The sequence below is a fragment of the Aotus nancymaae genome, unplaced genomic scaffold (assembly GCF_030222135.1).
Source record: "Aotus nancymaae isolate 86718 unplaced genomic scaffold, 86718_ANA_hifiasm-v0.15.2.pri h1tg000064l_1, whole genome shotgun sequence".
NCBI lineage: Eukaryota > Metazoa > Chordata > Mammalia > Primates > Aotidae > Aotus > Aotus nancymaae.
The window spans coordinates 26,845,916-26,866,558 of record NW_026988479.1 but is presented as its reverse complement, the minus strand read 5'-3'; the positions used below and the strand labels follow the sequence as shown (position 1 = coordinate 26,866,558).

Sequence of the window (20,643 nt, the reverse complement as noted above, 5' to 3'; positions counted from 1 at the left end):
GGCAGTCTCGTAGAGTTGAGGGAACAGAAATTGGAGTTCAGGGCCCACCAAAGAGAAAGGCAGAGAATTGGCTTTCAATTAAGACCCTAATAGGGTATGCCAAAGGAATAAGGTAAATCAGAAAGAGACATCCTCACAAAGCCTGAAACATAACTTAAAATCACCTTAATCCATAATTAAATCAAGGTGATCTGTTCATACTCTATCTGCCAACCCAAAGGAAATTTAATCCTTTCCAAAGATAACATGATCCAGTGCCACTATAATTTTTTACATACAATATAAGGCATTCACTCAAAAAGTACCAAGCATGTCAGTAAACAGATACAAATGAACAAAATCTATGATTAAAAAATCAAGTAAGGCCAGGCATTGTGGGTCATGTCTGTAATCCCAGTACTTTGGGAGGCTGAGGTGAGTGGATCACCTGAGGTCAGGAGTTCAAGACCAGCCTGGCCAACATGATGAAACCCCGTCTCTACTAAAAATACAAAAATTAGCCAGGTATGGTGACATGCACTTGTAGTCCCAGCTACTTGGAAGGCTGAGGCATACACCTGTAGTCCCAGCTACTTGGAAGGCTGAGGCAGGGGAATTGCTTGAACCCAGGAGGCAGAGGTTACAGTGAGCTGAGATCGCACCACTGTACTCCAGCCTGGGTGACAGAGTGAGACTCCATCTCAAAAAGATAAAAAAAATCAAGTAACAGAAACATAACAATAGATTACCCATATTTTAGAATTATCAGACAGGAAATTTAATCAGGATTAATGCTTTCCAGAAAATTGGTAAAAAGATGAGGAATGTCACCAGAGAACAAGAATCTATTTTAAAAAGAAAAGAAAAGAAGAAGCAAGTGGTAATAATAGTATTGGAAATTAAAACAATTGAAATTAATATTTAACTAATTTAACAATTAAAATTAATGTAACAAGTATAAAATCAGGTTAAACACAGCAGAAGAGAAGATGAGGAAAAAGAGTAGAGAAAATCCAGAGTGGTGCAGAGAGGAGAAAAGAGAATAGAAAATGCAGAAAAGGGCATTGACAGCATATGAGACACATGGAAAAAGCCTAACATGTGCAGTTGGGGTTCCAGGTGGAGAGGAGAGAATAAAGAAAAAGCAATAATGAAATGCTGGCTACTGATGAAATACATCAAGGTACAAATTCAAAAAGCTCTATAAGCCCCGAGCAAGACATTTGTAAAGAAAATCAAACCTAGGTACAGCACATAAAACTGGTAAAAACCAAAGACATAAAAATTCTTAAAACTGCCAGGGAAAACAAAGGAATAATTACCTTACAAGGATCAAAAATAAGACCTACTGCTGACTTTTCAAAGATATGATGTCAGCCAGAAAACAATGGAATTACATTATTCAACAGTATACTTCTAAATACCTCTCAAATGAAAGAATAAAGCAGAGTGGATACTAGCAAATATTTTGAACTGAATAATATTTAAATTAAATCTTATCACAACTTGTGAAATACAGCTGAAACAAAGCTAAGGAAAAAAATGTATGAAAATAAGAAAGGTTGAAAATTAATTATCTAAACATCCATCTCAAGTAGCCAGAAAAAGATAACCAAATTAAACCCCCAAAAATGCATAAATTGAGAGAAAAATAAAGGGAATAGAAAACAAGTTTATAACCTAGAAAAGAATTTCTAAGTTGGTTACACAAAGTGATCAATACAATGGCTAATGACCTAGAAAAAGATAATTAATTTAAAAAGGAAAAGTACCATTACCAATAAAACAGAAAAGACTACATCACTGCAAATCCTATAGACTAACAACATAGAAGGATTATGAGAATTTTATACAAACAAATGTAAATTTTAAATAAAATCAACAAATGCCTACAAAAATACAATTTATTAAACCAATACAAGAAAAAAATATAATCAGAATATAGTTCTAAATCTATTAAATAAATTAAACCTTAAAATATAAACCTTCCACTAAAACACTTTCAAATGGCTTCACCAATGAACACTCTCAAACATTAAAAGAAGAAATAACACAACTTTGCATGGATGTTTGTAAAGAATAGAAAAGAAAAAACATTCACAACTTGAGGATGCCACCATAATCTTTATACCAAAGCCTGAAAAAGGCATTTTAAAAGAGGAAACTTACAGGTTGATCCCTCTCAAGAACAAAGATGATTTATTTTATTTAATCATAAGCAAGCAAAATGAAAGTAATCAAAATCAGAATAATATTTATAGATACCATTGGCAGATAATGACTGGGAGAAGACAAAAGGCAGGCTTCTAGAGTGCTGTTAATGGTCTATGTGAGTGTTCATTTTGTAAATAATTTATCAAATTTTACGTATTTATGTGTATTTCAATATTAAAGGGTTTTTAAATATATAGCACAGGAATCTCTTTTATCACCTCCTCCCTTCCAATGACATTGATTATGCTTTTCTTATGCTACCATTTTCCACAGTTCCTAGCACAGAGAAAGTACTTAATAAATATTTATTAAAAACTGAATGAACAAATCTTTAGATATGTAAAACCTCACACAGTGTCAGACACACAACGAGTGTTCAAGATATATGTGGTTTTTTTAAACAGATGAACAAATCTTTGCGTGAATGAGCAAACTCAGTAAAGTGTATCCTATGTCAAGCCTTCTTAATCCCAAAAGTCTCTGTGGACACAGTAGTAGATGAGAGACACAATTAGAAAAACTGACACAATGGCTCATGCTTGTAATCCCAGCACTTTGGGAGGCCGAGGCAGCTGGATCACCTGAGGTCAGGAAGTCGAGATCAGCCTGGCCAACAAGGTGAAATCCCATCTCTCCTGGGCAACAAAAGTGAAACTCCATGAAAGAAAGAGAAGAGAAGAGAAAGGAAGGGAGGGGAGGGGAGGAGAGGGGATGGGAGGGGAGGGCAGAGAAAGAGAAGAGAAAAGAGGGGAGGGGAGGGGAGGGGAGGAGAGGGGAGGGAAGGGAAAGGAAGGGAAGGGAAGGGGGAAAGAAAGAAGAAAGAAAGAAAGAGAGAAAGAGAGAAAGAAAGAGAGAGAAAGAAAAAGAAAGAGAGAGAGAAAGAGAGAGAAGAAGAAAGAAGAAAGAGAAAGAAAGAAACAGAGAGAGAGGGAGGGAGGAAGGAAGGAAAGAAAACTGCCTGAATAAATATGAAATAACAGGTAAGGGCAGATGAGAAAAAAGAGGCAGAGGTAGTTTGAGAGAAAGATGGAAATGAAGCACAGGCAGATCACAAAAAGTCTCTTATGAACAGCAAGCTGTTAGAGCACTAATTAGAAGTATAGACTTGGCTACAAAAGAAAACAGGGGAGTCTCTGGTCTCTGGGCAGGTCAGCTTTGATGTGAAGCATTTCTTCATCACAGATCTTACTTCCTCTTATTTTAGGTCTCACAGAAAAAGGGTAGGAAACCATGACCTGAAAGATAGGAGTCATCCGATCTAGATTTGGTCTTGTTGAGATACCTTAATCCAGTCATTCCCCTTTCCTGGACACTGAGTGGCTAGTAAAATGGGAGGAAAGGTCTCTTAGTATTTTATGCATCTATTCTTTACAACTAAAAATTATTCTGGTGTCACTGAGATTTCCCAAGTAGTTCTGGGATCTGTTTTTTCAAGGATGAAGAACAGATAATTGCTTTGCAAAAAAAAAAGAAGAAGAAGAAGAAGTAACAAGAGCATTCTGGATTAGGATTAAAAACAGCTGGGAGAAAGCCGCTAATTCTTTGAAGAAAAGACTCTTCCACAGTCCCATTTTCAAGCCCTTATTCATCATACTACAACACAATTAGGCAAGCTGCTCAGTTGTTCCAAATATCTATCTCTCTTTGCAAAGTATTATTCAAGCCTGTCAAAGCAGTGCTGAAACATACAGCACTGTCCTCTGTGAATGCCATTATGGACAGAGGCTTGGCATTACATTAATTACATTAGCTGGCTCAGGACAACATAATCTCACCTGATTAACAATATTCCTTACACTCTTTCTTCTGTATTCCTGTCCTCTGCCTGAATCTTTTTGTCCTTTTTTTATTCATTCATTCATCCTTGCAATAAATATTTACTGAGCCACTCCTATGTGCCAGACACTATATTACTTAGTATCTGATACTAATATGTGATATGTATCAGTAACAAAAACAGGTAAAGTCTCTTCCCTCATAGATTTTCCTGACTTTCTTTCTGCATGCCCTTTATCTTAGTTGGAACAAAATTAAAAATAGTTGAGACATCCTTTAGCTATAATTAGGGTACTTGTGTTCTTGTCCCAGCTGTGCTACGAGTCTTAGGGGTAAGTTTATTAATCTCTCTGTATATAATTTTCCTCTTCTGTACTTGAAAGTGTTGAGCAAGATTATCTTAAAGAATTTCTCATACGGACTTTTTCAGTAGCACCTAACTAGTCTTCCTGCTTTCATTTTGCTCCTGCTGTCCCTGAAATTTTATTCTAAACATAGTAGCTAAACTAATCTTGCTAAAATGTTGTCAGCTCTTATTATTCTTCTCCTAAAGACCCTCCAATGGCTTCCTGTCTCACTCAAAATAAAACCCAAAATTCTTACAATGTCTTGGAGGTAGTACCTGGTCTAGTCCCCAGTTACCTCTCTAATCTCTTCTTCTATCACTATTCCTTGCACTTACACTGGTCTCCAAGCTGTTTCTTGTACACTCCAAACATACTCCCTTCTCGGGGCTTTTGCCTTTGCTTTTCCCACTGCCTAGAAAGCTTTCCTTCCCTCCCCAGGGTTCACATGACTCATTCCCTCACTTCCTTAAATTAAATAAATGCCTTTTCAAGAGCCATTCTCTGATCTGATCACCTTACATAAAACAGCACCTCCACACCACTCTCTGTCCTTCCTTTTTCTTTTTAATTCTTATCACTGCCTAACTCATCATTTATTTCCTTGTTTATCTTCTGTCTCCCTCCAATAGAAGATGCATACCATTAGAATAGGGCTCTTGATTTGTTTTGTTCCCTGCTATATCCCCAGTGCCAAGAATAGTACCAGATACAGAGTAAATGCTCAATAAATGGTTGTTGAATGAATAAAAGAATGAATCTTTTCTAGTAATAAAATAAGTCTCATTGTGTGTCAAAATTTACTCATACTTTAGTAGGATTCAGATCTGGCTACTAGGACCTATAAGAGACCAGTCAAGTATTAGAACTACACTGGAGTCAGACTACATGGAAAAGTTACCAATAGAAATGAACCATTCACTGAAGCCAATCCATTCCATTCCTTGAAGATTTTTGTTTCATAGCAGCGTGAGTTAAAATAAGATTAGACTTAAATATTTATTCTATGCAGTTATTTGTAGTGACAAAAGTGGAATTACTACCCTCATTTTACTTAGGCCTAGAGAAGTTTAGTCATTTATCCAACATATCCAGTCTTTCTGAGGCAGAGATAATATAAGGACATAAATCCCTGACCACCAAGCCCACAGTTATTTTCAATAGTGACCTACACAAGAACAGAAAGATCTATACAGGCATAAATAAATCATGCATAGGGTAAAAAGTGTAGATTCACTAACAGGGATTCTTCCCACTGAACTTCTGAAGAAACTGCATGTTCCAAAAGTTTATCTTATATACTGTTTATTTTATATGCTATCAGTATATACTGTATTGTTTATCTTATATACTGTCATATCCCCAATACTTGGCAGGTGCTCATTTCATGTATGCTGATTAAATAAAAGTATCAGACTTATAGTAAACAGAAGTCTATTAACAAACAGGTGCCCCTCCACCAGCCCAGGTAATAATTACTCTCACCTCCTGCACAGGTCACTCACACTCACAAACAGCAACACACACACAGCACCCCTTGAAGGAAAAGAAAAACAAATTTCCACATACTGCATCACACCTGACTATGCAGATATTTCCTAGTCAGATGAGGGACCAGGACAAAATTGCCAGCTTACAGCTTGTTTCAGTACATCTAGGAGCACCACAGTGACAAACATAGATAAAGACCCATTTACAAGATCAAATGTACAAATACACATGTGCACATCAAAATCACTTCAGAACTAGGCAGAATACAAATCATAAATAAATTTATATACAGAGTAACTTACATGCCAGTTTTGCCCAAGCATACTCACAAATGTACACAAATACATATACAAAGATAATATTTACCTCAAGGTATGACTGTGAAAAGTAAATAAGATTATGTGAATTCACAATAGTGCCTGACACATAGAAACCATGATAATAAACGTTAGCTCCTGATTACATATATAAAAATACATATATTATATATTATATTTAAATTTGTATCCAACTCATATTAACATGCACCTTCAAAACAAAATTTCCTTTTCAGTCACTATGCAGAATATCATGGAAATTCTAGATTGTGGGAGACAATAAAAGAACCAGTAGTGTGGGGTGTGCTACTGTAGTGCAGGGGGAGGGGAGGGGAACTCCTGCTGGTAGCAGGCTGGCAAACAAGATTTCTTTGCTTGGGAGAAGACCTAAACTTGGAGGGAGCTGAGTTGATGAGTATTCCTGAGAGAACCAGCCTCCAAACACTCCAAAGGAGTTCCTAACATTATTGGGTAAGAAGGAGGGGTTGTCCTTTCTCAGTAGCCTTGGGAGGGAGAGTCCCCAGAGTCTCAGTGAGTTCAAATCAACCAGAAAATCCTTTAGAGTATTTATCCTACAGTCCCATAGCTTGGAGAAAATCTGATTAACTCCACCTCCCCAGATGGGCTTTAGAGTGAAATGTATAGCTGGTTTCTAAGATTCAAATAAGGTGGGAAAACAGATGAAGGAAAAACATGGAATGTGAATCATAGCACAATCCCTGTGTGTACAACTTGGCTCTGCCATCAATTTGGAGCAAGCCACAGTTTTGTGAGGCTCAGTTTCCCCAGCACATAAAAGGCGAATAAAACTGTCTCCTGTCCAGCTGGAAGAAGGTGTTTTTCTCCTCTCCCAAAAGGATGCCAGCCACAGCACTTCCCACTCAACCCCGGAAACTGCTCAAAGAATTTCTCCCGTATTTCCCTCCTGTGGTGACCCTGGAAGGGGTCTTTATCCATCAGACTTCTTTTTCGATATTCCTCCTTTCTTTCTGGGGCCAAATATTATAACTTTAGAGCTTTTAAAAAAAAAAATCAGACATCTGGTTCAACTCTTCCCTTTTAAAATGATCAATTGAGCCCAGAGCATGTCTGAACTAGGAACTATCTGTTTTACTCATATACAACTGCATTCTTTAAAAATCAAGGCAACCCTTTGAGAGACCTCGAGAGATTAATTCCATAACCCCTCTCACCCCACCGCTTACACGGAAAGAAGCCTAGGGGTGGGAAGCGGATTGCGCAGATCTCGTCCAGCACTCTAAGCGTTAAATTCAACCCAGAGTCTAAAAGGCTATTGGCCTAATACTGGGAGAAGATCTGGTTTTCGTAGCCGCGGGCCAATGAATACCTCGAGTGGGAGGGTTTGAAGATACTAAGGAGTTTTCCCCCCCTTTTTTTTCCTCTCAGCCCCCTCCCATCGGCTATCACCCCTCCCATCCCCCACGCTTCCAGTTTGTTAAATTAATGCAGTAAGAAAGTCTGAAGATCTGAAGGAGTCTTGACCAAGGGAAGATGGGCGAGCTCAGAAAACCGAGATGCATCTGAGGCGTTGGGCTCCTGAGCCCCGCGGGGTAGCCATGGACCCCGGTAGCCCCTGAAACTTGCCCTGGGCTCTCTGACGCCTGCGGCCCCGAGCAATGGGACACCTTTTCTGCAGTGATCATAACTTATTCGGCGGGGACCAGGAAATAGGAATCTCAAGGCCACAGCAGACCAGCCCTGAGGCAGGGGAACGAGATTCCGAGACTGGATTGCGATGCGCCAGGCTGGCACACTCTCCGAGATTTAACTGAAGGCAGCGCCGTCAACCGCTTTCCCCTCGCCCCTAACAGCCTCAGGCCGGCCCAGAGCCATAAGCTCTGTTCTCTTTACCCAAGATGCTCGCCCAATCCAACGGTCCGAGACCAGCGCTCTGATCTCCACAGAAAATTTTTTTTCCTCGCATGGAGCTGGCCGTTTAAACAGAAAAACAGGGGTAAAAAAAGGAAATATACCCACCCCTAAACGTGCCTCCCCAGCGCCGCAGGGAGCCAACAGACACGCTGGAGTTTAACAAACAGCAATACTCTTCGCGCTCCTGAAAAGCAGGGCTGGACGCTCTCCGTGGTGCTGAAACGCTTCGCAACCGCCGCTGTCCGTGGTAGCTGCAGCCGCCGCTGTCCGTGGTCTCTACAGCCCCTCGCTCCAATTTCCCCTGGGGCTCTCCCTCCGCGCCCCTGTTCCCTGCCTCCCCTTAACATCTGGATTATTTTTTTCAATAGCGCTTTCTGGTTTTGTAAGTGCCAATTTGAAACATTTTTGCCCCCATAACTCGTGGACTACAAAGCACAAGGACCTGAAAAATGTACAGCTTCAATACTCTTCGACTCTACCTTTGGGAGACCATTGTATTCTTCAGGTATGCAATTTTCTACTGACCACAGCGCTCTGATGGAAATGGGGGGAAGGAGTACGGAGGCTGCCTCTGTCCGTGGTCCCATCATTTTGGGGAAGAGGGGTGCTGTATTCCGCCGCAAGCGGGTCCTTCCATCCCCCGTCTCCTTTCTCCCCCCTCCCGCCCCCCGCCACCCCCCACCCCGCTGGGTGTCTGGCTTGTGCGTGTAGATCTGAGACAGTCGCTGTTCTAGCAGCTGTTTGCCTGTTTCTTGCGGTTTGTTTGTCCTTCTGCCTGCTACACCCCCCACCATTGGTCCCCAGCCCCACTGCATGTTGGCTTTCACTCGACTGAGGACTTTAAGGGGAAGCTTTAGGAGTTACTCAGTTTAATTAGGACTGCATTCTCCCTAACCGCAGTGCCGAAAACCTCAGCTTTCCCGTCTGGGAGCCAAGTGACAACTAGCGGTGACGGGGAAGGTTGCACTCAAACTCGCTGAACACAGAGCATTTCATTTTCTCTCCTTTTTTGCCGTTGTTTTCTTTTTCTGCTAGGAGGGTGGGGGGGTTACTAAGGCTTAGTACTTGGAAACAATAGTATTATAACCTCAGTTTGTAAAGGCTTGAATTTGGGTACGGAGTGGATCTATTTAGGAACATACTGGGAAACATTTCCCTTTTGAAACTTTGACTGCCTCCTTTCCCCCACTCACCTTTCCAAACTCCGTTAGCTGCAGATGCTGAACTGATGAGAAATTCTTGTTTTTTTTTTTTTTTTAATTTATGCTTATACCTGACTCAACAGCTGAGTTTTCCCATTCACTTCTCTCAGGTTAAAATTTTCTGCCTGAAAGATTGGCATTCTTATGTTAGTAGAAGTGAAAAGTGAAAAATCACCTCTTCAAGAAGCATTGAAATAGATAGTCCTTTTGTAAGTGGGTGAATCATACCATCTTCAGAGATGGTTATGATAAATTCCACTTATATGAATTGAAAAAAATTATTATTCTTCCATGACATGCAAGGATCATTAATTTTCCTCATTTTAGATGCCTGTCTCTCATATTTTACTGTGGCATTGGGTTGACAGTCATTTGAAAACCCCACTCCAAATTGTTTTTTAAAATAAGTGATCACCAAATATCATCCTCTCCCAACATAAAACAGCAAATAATTTTTGTTTTATTACACTTCATAGGAATTGCTGGTTTGACTAATCTGTTGGTTGGTTTATTAAATGAATGACACCTCCCTTCAAATTGTAAGTTTCTATAGTTCAGCCTTTTTTCATGCCTTTCTCTTGAGATGAAGAAAAGGCATGCCCCCTTCTCTGAGATGCCCAATGCTAAAGCTTCTAATCTCCAGTTCAAATAATTATTTTGTAGGCAACAGAGTCCTGACCACAGATCAGAATGCAAATAGTCAGAGTCAGATAGAAGGAAAAAGCACAACAACCCAGGGCCTTGTAAAATGTATCAAAACGTGGGTTATAGGGGAAAGGTCAGGAAGTATTGTATTAGTAATATCAGATCCTTTCTCCCCTGAATATTTAATAGAACTACAAAATGTATGGAGGCTGGGCACTTTGTAACATTTGTATGCAAATTGATTCTCTGTTTGGTTTACAGGAGACAGAACTGAACCAGAGAGATTAAAGAGCAAATTAATAGGACCAAGCACATCTTTCTCCCCACACACACTCTTTTTTTCTTGATGAACAGTATGCAATGCTTGATTTGCCCTCCCAGACACTGTCTTTCACAAAAGGGAGACTCAATCTAAAAGGTCCGCATTGTAGTCATTTTGATAAGGTTGTGAATCCACTGTGTTAATTCTTCAACTAAGCTGGTGGTGGCCTATCAGGAAACATCATTCTACATCTCTTTCCCCTATGTGTGTGAACACACACATGAGCTACGATGGATGTAGGATATAATTCCATGTGTTTATAAGGAAAGAAGAGTTATAACTATGGAGAGTTAGAAAGGTGGTGGTACCACTGCACTTTCAAAATATAGGAATGGCTACTTCATTAGGAGAGTAAATGTTCATTTTTAAAACATAATGCAAATAATGATTGAACTCAGGAAATTCAGCAATTTTTCAATAAGATTAAAAAAGATCACACGGAAGTAAAGTGAGTAGATTATATTTGTTCAATTGGTATTTTCATTTCTAACTCACTCATTTTTAAAATTCTAGGTGAAAATACAGAAGCATTAGAATGTAGGGACTTATTAGAATGTATGTGGGGGTAAATGGAGGCTGGCAGCTCTCTAGCAGGTTCCATGTGAATAACCCCTTCTTCCCCAAGGGACAGGCACTATGTTGGAATGGCCAATCCAATCATCTCAGGCACCCAGATACTCCTTAGAATAAATAATAGCAGCTGCTCACCTTGTTGGGGAAATCGGGGACTAGGAAAGGCTCTCAATAACAGACGTGTGCTGCATCAGCACATAACCAGTGAAATGGCAATAACAACAGCAAAACAAACAAACAAAAGCAACAGTCGAGTGAATGAGGCAGAAATCCCATATGGTACCAACGCAGAGGAGGAACTGAGGCCTCAGAAAGGGAGACCCAGGGTCCTGGAAGACAAAAAGTATTGCGTGTTCATCAACTGTGTCTTTATAAAATCGGGTGATTTGGCTGAAGTTCCTGATCCAATATATTAAAAACCTAGGCTTCTAAAATTCTGTAAGTGGCATTCTGAGAGTCAATAACCTGAATGTTTTCCTTTATTTTCAGTTAAGAATGGGGCCTTATATCCAGACTGGTCAAAAATAGTAGGCAACTTTGTTTTTAATGGTAGAAGCATGTTTCTTTCAAATGTCCTTTCAAGCCAAAGGCAACTTGGCTTTGATCCCCAGAGCCCTAACAGAGGCTTATGGCTTAGACTGGCCCAATGTAACCCCAAAATTCTCTTGCCTTCTGGGCAACTCGAACAGACCCATGTTTCTCAAGCTCTGCACTACTGACATTTTGAACTGGGTAATTCTTTGTTATGGAAGTTGTTCTGGGCATTGCGGGATGTTTAGCAGCATCCCTGGTGCTATTAGCACTCCCTTCCTGAGTCATGACCATCAAAAAATGTCTCCAGACATTGCCAGATAGACATCCTTGGCAGAAGGGAGACAAAATTGTCCAAGGTTTCAAAGCACAGTACAGAGTGACCAAATTTTTAATCAGCTGCTCCAATGTGCTAATTATAATGAAGAGTAAAGTCTAGCTTCCTTGAGAAAATGCCCCTCATGAAATACACAAAGCACCCTGATGAAGTAAAAGGGGGCATAACATGTGCTTGAGAAGGGAATAAAAGCAGGGAGATAAACCAGATCTAACCCCTGGGTGGTTTTCCCAAAAGATGATCAACTTTTCTTTAATGTGCTATCTCCATCTTCCATCCCAGTAGATGCTTCCTTGCACTGGGTTTTGTACTGAATATGCCACTCAACTGCTAACAAAGGTCATCAAAACCTTGAAGGGAAGATGTTTCTATCCACATTAGGATCAAAAGGAAAATGACAAATACATTGTTTCATATCCAGTCCAAAAAAAAAAAAAAAAAAAAAAAAAAACACCTACCCAGTTGAAAGGTAAGTGGGCTTTTCCTTGAAGTGGCCCCTGTGGCTTCTCCATCTCCAAGCTTGTCAAGAAGGGCAGATGACTGTCTTGATCTTTTCCTTCTGGAAGGAGAGTTGTACTCTACCTTGAATCTTACCTGCTGCATTTTGGCACTGCAGAACATGTCTAGGGGTTTCTGAAATGGGTCAAGGGTTTTTCCCCAAGAAATGAAGCCCCTTGGGCAAGTTTGTATTAGCATCAAGTTGTCAATCAGTCTACTACCATTTTGGTCCTAGAAACCTTAAGAAAGAGAAAAGAAAACGTCCTGTTTTTGCTCCTGAAGGACAGGTTGGACAGGGAACCTAGGCGGGTAAATGGAGTTATGAATCAGCACATGACTTCTGCATATTTCCCAAATTCATAATGACCTAAGCAGAGGATATTTAGGAAATTGTTTTCTTTAGATTGCCTTAAGAAAGAGGTTATGACCATGTGGTGCAATGGAAAGAGAAACTGGGCTATGATTTGAGAACTCCTGCCTCTAGCGTCCACTCTGCTTCTATCCCATAGCATGGCCATAACAAACTCTCCTCCTCTACTGGGGACTCAATTTTCTTGCCAATCAACTCAAATGACTGAATCGGACACTTCTACGTTGTCTCCAGCCCCTGATGAGATCTTTGTCAAAGGCAGGGGCCCATACCCTCAAAGGTTCAGGATGAATTGGCTTCGGTGGTGACACTGCCTTCATTTATTCACCAGGAACTTGTTTATCGTGTGCTTATGTGTCCAGTCCAAAACTAAGCACTCTGCAGGGACAGATGCCACAGTCCCTGTCCTTGCAGAAAGGGTGGACACTGCTCCCTTTAAAGGTACATTAATATATTTTTTTCCTTCTTCAGAGGACCTACAGAGCTCCCTTCCAGGCAGCCTATGTATGCATCCTGCAACAACATCACATTTATGTGGGCATCATTAACTTTATTTCCTTCATCAGCTGGCAGAAGCCAGCATGATTTTTAAGATGGATGGCACTATCTCCCTGCCTGGCCATCTTGACACTATTCTGCAGGTTTGCTTTAAACAAAGAGGCTTTGGCCTAAAGGACAGGAGGCCTGGGATCTGGAATTTAGCTAGTGGCATCACCTTGAGAGGGCTCTATGACCTTGCTAGCCCTCAGTTTCCTTAGCTGTAAAATGAAGAGATTTGGCCAAACATGCTCTAAAATCCCTTTGAGCTGTGCCAGTTTAGGATATATTCTCCCGATCTCTTCCATGATAGCACAGCTTTGGTTACAGCTATTACAGTAAAGCCACATCAAGCCACAGTACAGCTATTACAGTATAGTCATATCGAGGTATAGTCAAGCTTAAAGGTCTGAAAGAATTGAGGGCCTTACTAAGCAATTCACTTTTTGAAGAGCTATCCTGACCTGGACACAATTATTGACAGATCCTATAAATATGTCAGTTTCTCCAGGAAATGTTTATTATGATGAGAAAACATGATGCCTGATCACTATACTCACATATCTGAGGAATAGTATGAGAAAGAGACCAAACATTTCTATACGTTTTATCAATGATTCTGTTTGGTTCTTTTTTTGCCTCATAAAGCCTATGATTTTTCAAAAAAGAAATTGTTTACCAGATACCATTCATCATTAACATGTTTTTCCCATCTTTATTAATCAAACGTATATGTAACTGCCAGAAATACTAAGTACCATGGGATGATCAATGTCACCACACTGAGCTGACCTAAGAAAAAACAAAAGTAAAGATATGTGATTCTTTTAGTTAATCCAGAGAGCCTTGTCAGAAGTAAATATGCAATTTGTTAGAGCCTTTGAAATGTTTAAAATGCACTCTGAGTCCTCATTACTATTTCAAGAATCTCCTATGTACCCAGGACCCCATATTGGGAAACATTAGATTTGATTTATTCTATATAGCTCCAAGAGAAGAATCGGAGTAAATTCATAGATTTTTTTAATGCACACATACAAATTCTGACTCAATGAAAGTCAGAACTTTCTGGTGGCTCTTTCAAATGGTACTGTGGGCTGCCTTAATGGTAGTGATGGTACCTGTTAGTGGAAGTGTGCAAGCAGAGACTGGACGTCCACCTCCCAGAAAAGACATAGAAGAAATTCAAGCTTCTTTTACAAATTGAGATTTGTAATTTGCAATTCTATATTCCCTCCTTTCCTGATTCCCAAATTGCCATCGAATCTTTGTAAGCTCTTCAAATCATGACATGAAAACCACTAAGTGGTATCTTTTTCTTCTTAAAAATGGATTGGATAATTAATAAATTGGACAATGAACATACAAACACCATGCAACAATGATTTATTAAAAGGAAATCACCTTGGTTATATAAAAGCCTGGCCTCAGAATAAGCCAGAAAAAACTACCAGAAAATGCACTTGTCCACGGACAAGGCCACAGGCACCAATGGTGTTCACAGGACTGACGGTCTCTCAGCCTTGAACTCCAGCTGTCTCCCTGAACCAACTCCCTGTAAAGCCTAACACACAAAATGAAAACACCATACAGCCAGCCAGCAAATTCATTTGGAAAGCACATTAGAAGGAAACAATGTCCAGAGATGCTGGGGAGGGGGCTAATCCACACAGTGCCTATGGTTTGTAATGCAAGCTCTTATGAGAGGTGCTGGTGCTGAGGCCCCCAAAGCTTTTGAAACTCCTGACAAAGGATCCCTTTGTGATTTTCTGAAGTTGATATTGTCCGAGTCTCCTGAGGCTAATTCAGTGCAATTAGATTACCACTCTCTGCCTTTGAATTGGGCTGTTTTTCAGTGTCCGTTGTTAAATTAGTTTACCGTCTTAACAGGGAGCTGCCAACAATCATTAATCCCAGCCGTGAAATGGGCAGCAGCTCTGGGCAGCATGATCTCCTGCCTCACATTCTGGGCAACTCAGAGGCACAAGGAGAACAAGACCCTGCTCCCTTTCTCACAAGTACATTCTCAACTCTTCTACCTGTTCACCCCCAGAGAATCATACTTTCTTTCAGAGTGTCTTGAGTATCAACAGAAACATGGAATCTTGGGGTAGGAAGGATTCTTAGCTCTAGAATTCAATGGCTGTTAAAGTCAGCTGTGAGGGGCTTGCCAAAAAGACAGATTCCCAAAAATCTGTTAAGAAGATAGATCTTATATTAAGTACTCTTACTGTAAATAACAACGATAATAATAAACAAAAGAGCAAGAGGAAACTTTTGGGGGTGATGGATAGGCTTATGGCATAGATTGTGGTGACAGTTTCATGTGTATATACTTGTCTCTAAACTCATCGACTCCTAAATATGTACAGCTTTTTGTATGTCAATCACACCTCAATAAAGTGGTTTTAAGAATTAAATGAAATAAAATACAGATTCTCAAGATTATGTCAAACTACTGAAACAGAATCTCTCAGAATGAGGACCCAGAAACCCATAATATCAACAGGACTCTAATTCCATGCTTCAAACTTCAGTGTGTAGAATTACCTGAGGATCTCCTAAGATGCAGATTCTGACTCAGGAGGTCTGGGTTAGGCCTGAGTGTCTGCATTTCTAGAGCTCCCAGAAGATTGATGCTGTTGCTTCCTTGACCCAAAGGTTTGCACAGCAAGGCTCTAGATCATTCTGACTGAGAACCCCTGACACAGATCAACCCTTTTATTTTGCAGATGTGGAGGGGATAACTTCCTCAAGTTTATAGAGTGGGTGACAGAGCTCCCAAAGCTATACAGAGTCCCCAAACTTACTCCCCTACATGTCATCTATAGAGATGACACATACACCCTAACTCTGCCACCGCACTTTCTTTCCTTCAATCCTCTCACACTCTGTCCTTTCTCATAAACACACTCACCCCTCAAGAGGGTTCCTCAGGAAGCTATCCCTATCCCCAAATGGTGACCTGGTCTCTGAAGTCCTGGTGCACCAAAAGCTCTCATTCGCAGAGCTGTGAATGCTATGTGATGCTAGATAAAGAGAGGGGGCACCCAGGCAATGGGTTTTAAATCATGGCCCTGGGACACAGCAATGAGAGTATCAGAATTCATAAAGGAGATGAATCAAGATGGTCAGAAGGAGAGGGTATGTGGTTTCTTTCTCCAAAAATGATCTCGCTTACCAGTCTTCCTGTGTACATTGTACTGTCAACCTTGGATAGCTAGAGACTTGCTTAGGACCCTCAGATGTTCAGAGACCACAGCCACATTCTACCACCTGTGCGACCTCAGGGCCATGTTCTTCCTTTTTCTCTATCCCTTTAACCTGTCAGCCTTTCCACAAATTACGTTAGTATTTTATACACCAAATAGTGCAACTGCTATGATCTTCAGGCTTTTGAGAGCTGCGTGTTTATTGCTGTGTGCTCAGTTCTGCAACATTCTCCAGCTCCAGAGGAATGCGGCAAGGCTGCTGCAACACTGGCTGCCAGGCAGATTTGCAGTACTGTCCTATAAAAAGCACTTTACAGGTTATAGCATGTTTTATATCCGTGATCCCATATGAGCTGCCCTATCACCTTAAAAATTAGATACAGGACAATGGTTAGTATCCCTATTTTAGAACTGAGAAAACTGAGACTTAAAGAAAAAAGGTGGTTTGCCTTTTGGTAACAGCAGGTGACCATGCTGTTATTCTCAGAGTAAAACTAGGATTCAAATACAGATCTCCTTGCTCCTCGCTCACCATACTGATATTTAGAGATAGACAGATAGAAATATATTCATGAAGCCCCTTTGAGCTGGTACAGCTATCAGTCTAATAACCCTCCCCCTCCACCGAGGATAACAGGGATGAAAAGAAACCTAGAAAAAAAGAGTTGAGAATTTTTCATCAGGCCTTTGGTTTGACACAGCCTTATTCTTCCTACTCTTGGCCAGATAGGCATTTGTTTCTCTGTTCTTGATCATGTTTAATTTTACAATGTAGGCATACATTATCTTTTTCAGAAATTCTAATACCACACCTAAGCCTGAGATCCCCTTTGATAAAGACCTCTAGGTCCCTTTCAACTGTTATCCTTCTTGATAATTTTTTAATTCACATATATATATATATATAAAACATACATTTCATACACACGTGTATATAACTGTTGAAATATACAATTATTCCATGGAATCGTATTTTCTATATAATTTGAAATTTGTTTTGTTCACATATTAACACGTCTCGAGAAGCCTTACTTGTTGAAGCATACAGTTCTACTTCATTCTTTTAACCACTGCAGAGCATTTTATGTTATGGATGTCTCATTGTTTTCTAGCCATCCCCTATTGGTGAACACTTATACTTTTTCTAACGTTCCCACTGCAATGAGTGCTGCAATAATTACAGTGTACCTACGTCTTTATGAACACGTGGTATTTCTCCAGGTAGATAATAAGAACAAGAAACGGAATTGCTGGGGCACAGAGCAAATCCATCTTACATGTTGATAGATACTGCAAACAGATATTCCTTTCTTCCTGAGCCTTCTCTTCTGCCTTCCCTCATGATGCCCCATCTCAGCCCCAACTTCAACAACTTATTAAAAATAATCGTTAGTATTTACTGAGTATTTATTGAATGCTAGACACTATACTAACAACATCACGTACCCCATCTCATAATTCTAAAAAAAAAAAAAAATACCATTATGTTCTATTACAAAAGTACTATTCTTATCTCCACTTTACAGGTGACAAAACTGATACATAAAGAGGCTATGTAACTTGCCCAAGGTAAGACAACTAGTAAAAGGCAGAGCTAGGATTCAAAATTGGGTGTGACTGTAGAAAACACTCCTTTCACCATTACGCTGCCACTATTACTCTAAGAATGAACTAGGAAGGAGGAAGGAGGAGACTCAACTGGGTGAGAGAGACGAAAGATATGAATTTACCTCTTTAGAAAATCAAGAGCTAATCTCTTGCAGGTGGCTCTGGATAGTTGAAAAGTTATTAACATGCATCTATAAGCAGATAAGAGCTCTCAATCTCTATCCTTGATATAAAAGAGAAATTGCACTAGCTCCCACCCCCATCATAAGGTGTGTGGTTAGAGCTCTGTCAAGGGGTAGAGACGGTCAGCTACCGAGGGTTCTTTCTTCTTTGACCCACCTGCCTTGTAACCAAGATCATTTCATGGAGAAAGTCGTCTGGGATTGTGGGAGAGAATTTCTGAAGGGCAGCATAATCTCTGGCCCAGGAACAGAATTTTTTTAAATCTTGGTCCTTATACTCAGACCAAAGACATTTTTAGTTGTGTTCTCTAACCCCCAGAAACACAGGAAAATCCCGTCTCCCTAATCTTCTGTATGTACTCAACCTCAAGCACTGAAGGTCTCACCTCACGCCCCAGATTTGCCACTCCCAAAGAAGGCCTTCAAAGTAGGTTTCTCATAACATCTCTAGGGCAGAAAACCACATCCAGCCCAGACAAGTCAGGGGGAGCAGAAAGGGCCAGCCCTCCTTAATAGCCATCAGCATCACACCTGACGTGGCTGTGGGAAATCCAGACAATGGGGTCTCAGACACCTGTTTCCAATAGCTCTCTGAGTGACAACAGAGACATTTTCCAATGTGTCCCTACCATCCCTATTGCTACTAGGGAAAAAGAATACAATAGAAATAAAGTCTCTTAATATCAACTCTTAAAATAGACCTGCTGGTTTGTCATTTTGTTTTCCTTTATTTTGTTTTAACGTTATAAATATGCATCTGTTGTAAAATATTAAACAGCATAGGGAGATATGCTTGAAACTAAAATATACATAAATCTTTCTTCCTAGGATAAATCACTTAACAATTTGATATTTGTCCTCCTAAATGATTTTAATAACATAATAATAACAAAAACATGAGTGCTTCCTATGAGCCTGACACCTTTCTAAGAGCTGGATAGAACGTAACCCATGTAACCTTGAGAACAATCCTATAAATCATATACTATTATTCATTTCATTGTACAGATGAGGTTAAATTGTTTCCCTAGGATCACCCAGCTTGGAAGTGTCAGTGAAGGATTGGAATCCAGGAAGTGTAGCTTCAGAGAGCCTTTAGCTACTGTGCTACTGTAGAAGCTGCTTCTGTTTTACAAAAATGGGATTATTCTAAACACCATGCTCTGCAAATTCCCTTTTGTCACTCAGCAATACCTCGTCAGTGTGCATACGGATCTACCTCACTTATTTTTGCAGTTGTGCTGCCCTTCTCTTGAAAATGCCAGGCTTTAATATAATACAAAACTCTTAGCTTGCCACACACAGCCCTCACTGCTATTTCCAACCCCTTTACCTCACACAAACTGAATTCCAATCCAAAATGGATTTCCCATTGTCCATAAGCAGTACGTCCATAAGTCTCACCTTTGTATTTTAGCTCACGCTGCCCTCTATACTCTCCATGAATCTGGAAAATCTCCCCCCTCACTCTGCCTTAAAAGACACATCAACCAGTTCTAGGTTCAGATTCATCTCATTTTGAATCCTGCCTATGTTACTTCCTTCCTGTACGGTCTTGGCAGTTGCTCAATCTTTCTGAGCCTCAAGTTCCTCATCTTAAAGACTGAAGATAACAGCTTCACTGATAGATTCATGAAGTCCCACTTCAAACACATTTTCCTAGCAGAGCACAACCCCTTAACAAATGATGATTTTCTCTCCTCTCTGAGTTGCTGTCCATGCCTTAAGACCCATCTCTAGCATCACTTTCTCCGTGAATTGTTGCTAGATTGCCTCTATGCCTAGCCTCAGCTGGGCACTGACTCTCCTTCCTAAATCCTCCTTGGAAATATAGGCATTATCCTTAGCACTCATTTTGTTTAAAGTGACCTTACATACATTTGGATGCCCTTCTAGCTTTCCTGTTGCATTGTAAGCCCCTCAAAGATTAGAGCTTAATGAATTTCTTGATGCATGTGAAAAGCAAACAAGAAAATGGAAACATCTCCTGGTGCTTTCCAGAGTTTTCAGCTTACTCCACTACCCCCTCATAGATAATGTCATCCCAGGGGTTCATGTATATCAGACACTTAGTGTTTGTTAAATCAAATTGCTTTGTCCCCACATGCCTGCTCCCATCCTCCTACTATTGGCTCTGAAGCCCAGGACCTGAAAGATTCCAACCAACCAACCCTAAAGCACTGCTGTATCACACCATGACCCCTTTCTGCTCCAAGAAATGAGTCACAGTGAGAGTGTGAGCTAGATATGGCAGCGCAGCCCTGGCTCTGTAGCTGTTGCAGTGAGTTGCTTGCTTGGCCTTACCCTTGCTGTCTTACAGGGCATGTCCAAACTCTGGGCCCCTTGAAATGTCTGAGCCATTGCAGACAAGGTTGCTCTTTACCATCACCAAGTCCTGCAGAGAAGCCCCTTACATAAGACAAGGCAAACTTTCTAAAATAATTTTAAATGTGAAGAGAGCTTGGACTTTCCTCAGTTAAAGGTAGTTTCCTCAATGTGACCTAAAACATATAGTAGAAAAAAAAAAAAAAAAAAAAAACCAGTCTTCACAGAATCCAAGTAAAAGATTGCATCATGCTCAGAGAGAGGGTGCTTGAATAAGTTTATTGAAT

The 20,643-nt window shown here is 40.3% G+C and overlaps 1 protein-coding gene across 3 annotated transcripts in view; it reads left to right on the top strand.

Moving 5' to 3' along the window:
- Positions 1 to 8,137: 8,137 nt before the first annotated feature.
- Positions 8,138 to 20,643, top strand: part of GLRA1 (glycine receptor alpha 1) — a 110,207-nt gene continuing 97,701 nt past the window's right edge. For all 3 annotated transcript variants that reach the window (XM_012464290.2, XM_012463634.2, XM_012462897.2), the window contains exon 1: positions 8,138 to 8,519. Coding sequence is in view for 2 of the 3 variants with exons in the window: in XM_012463634.2 (XP_012319057.1) it covers positions 8,464 to 8,519 (56 nt within the window). In the remaining variant the exon portion in view is untranslated. The remainder of the gene's footprint in view (positions 8,520 to 20,643) is intronic.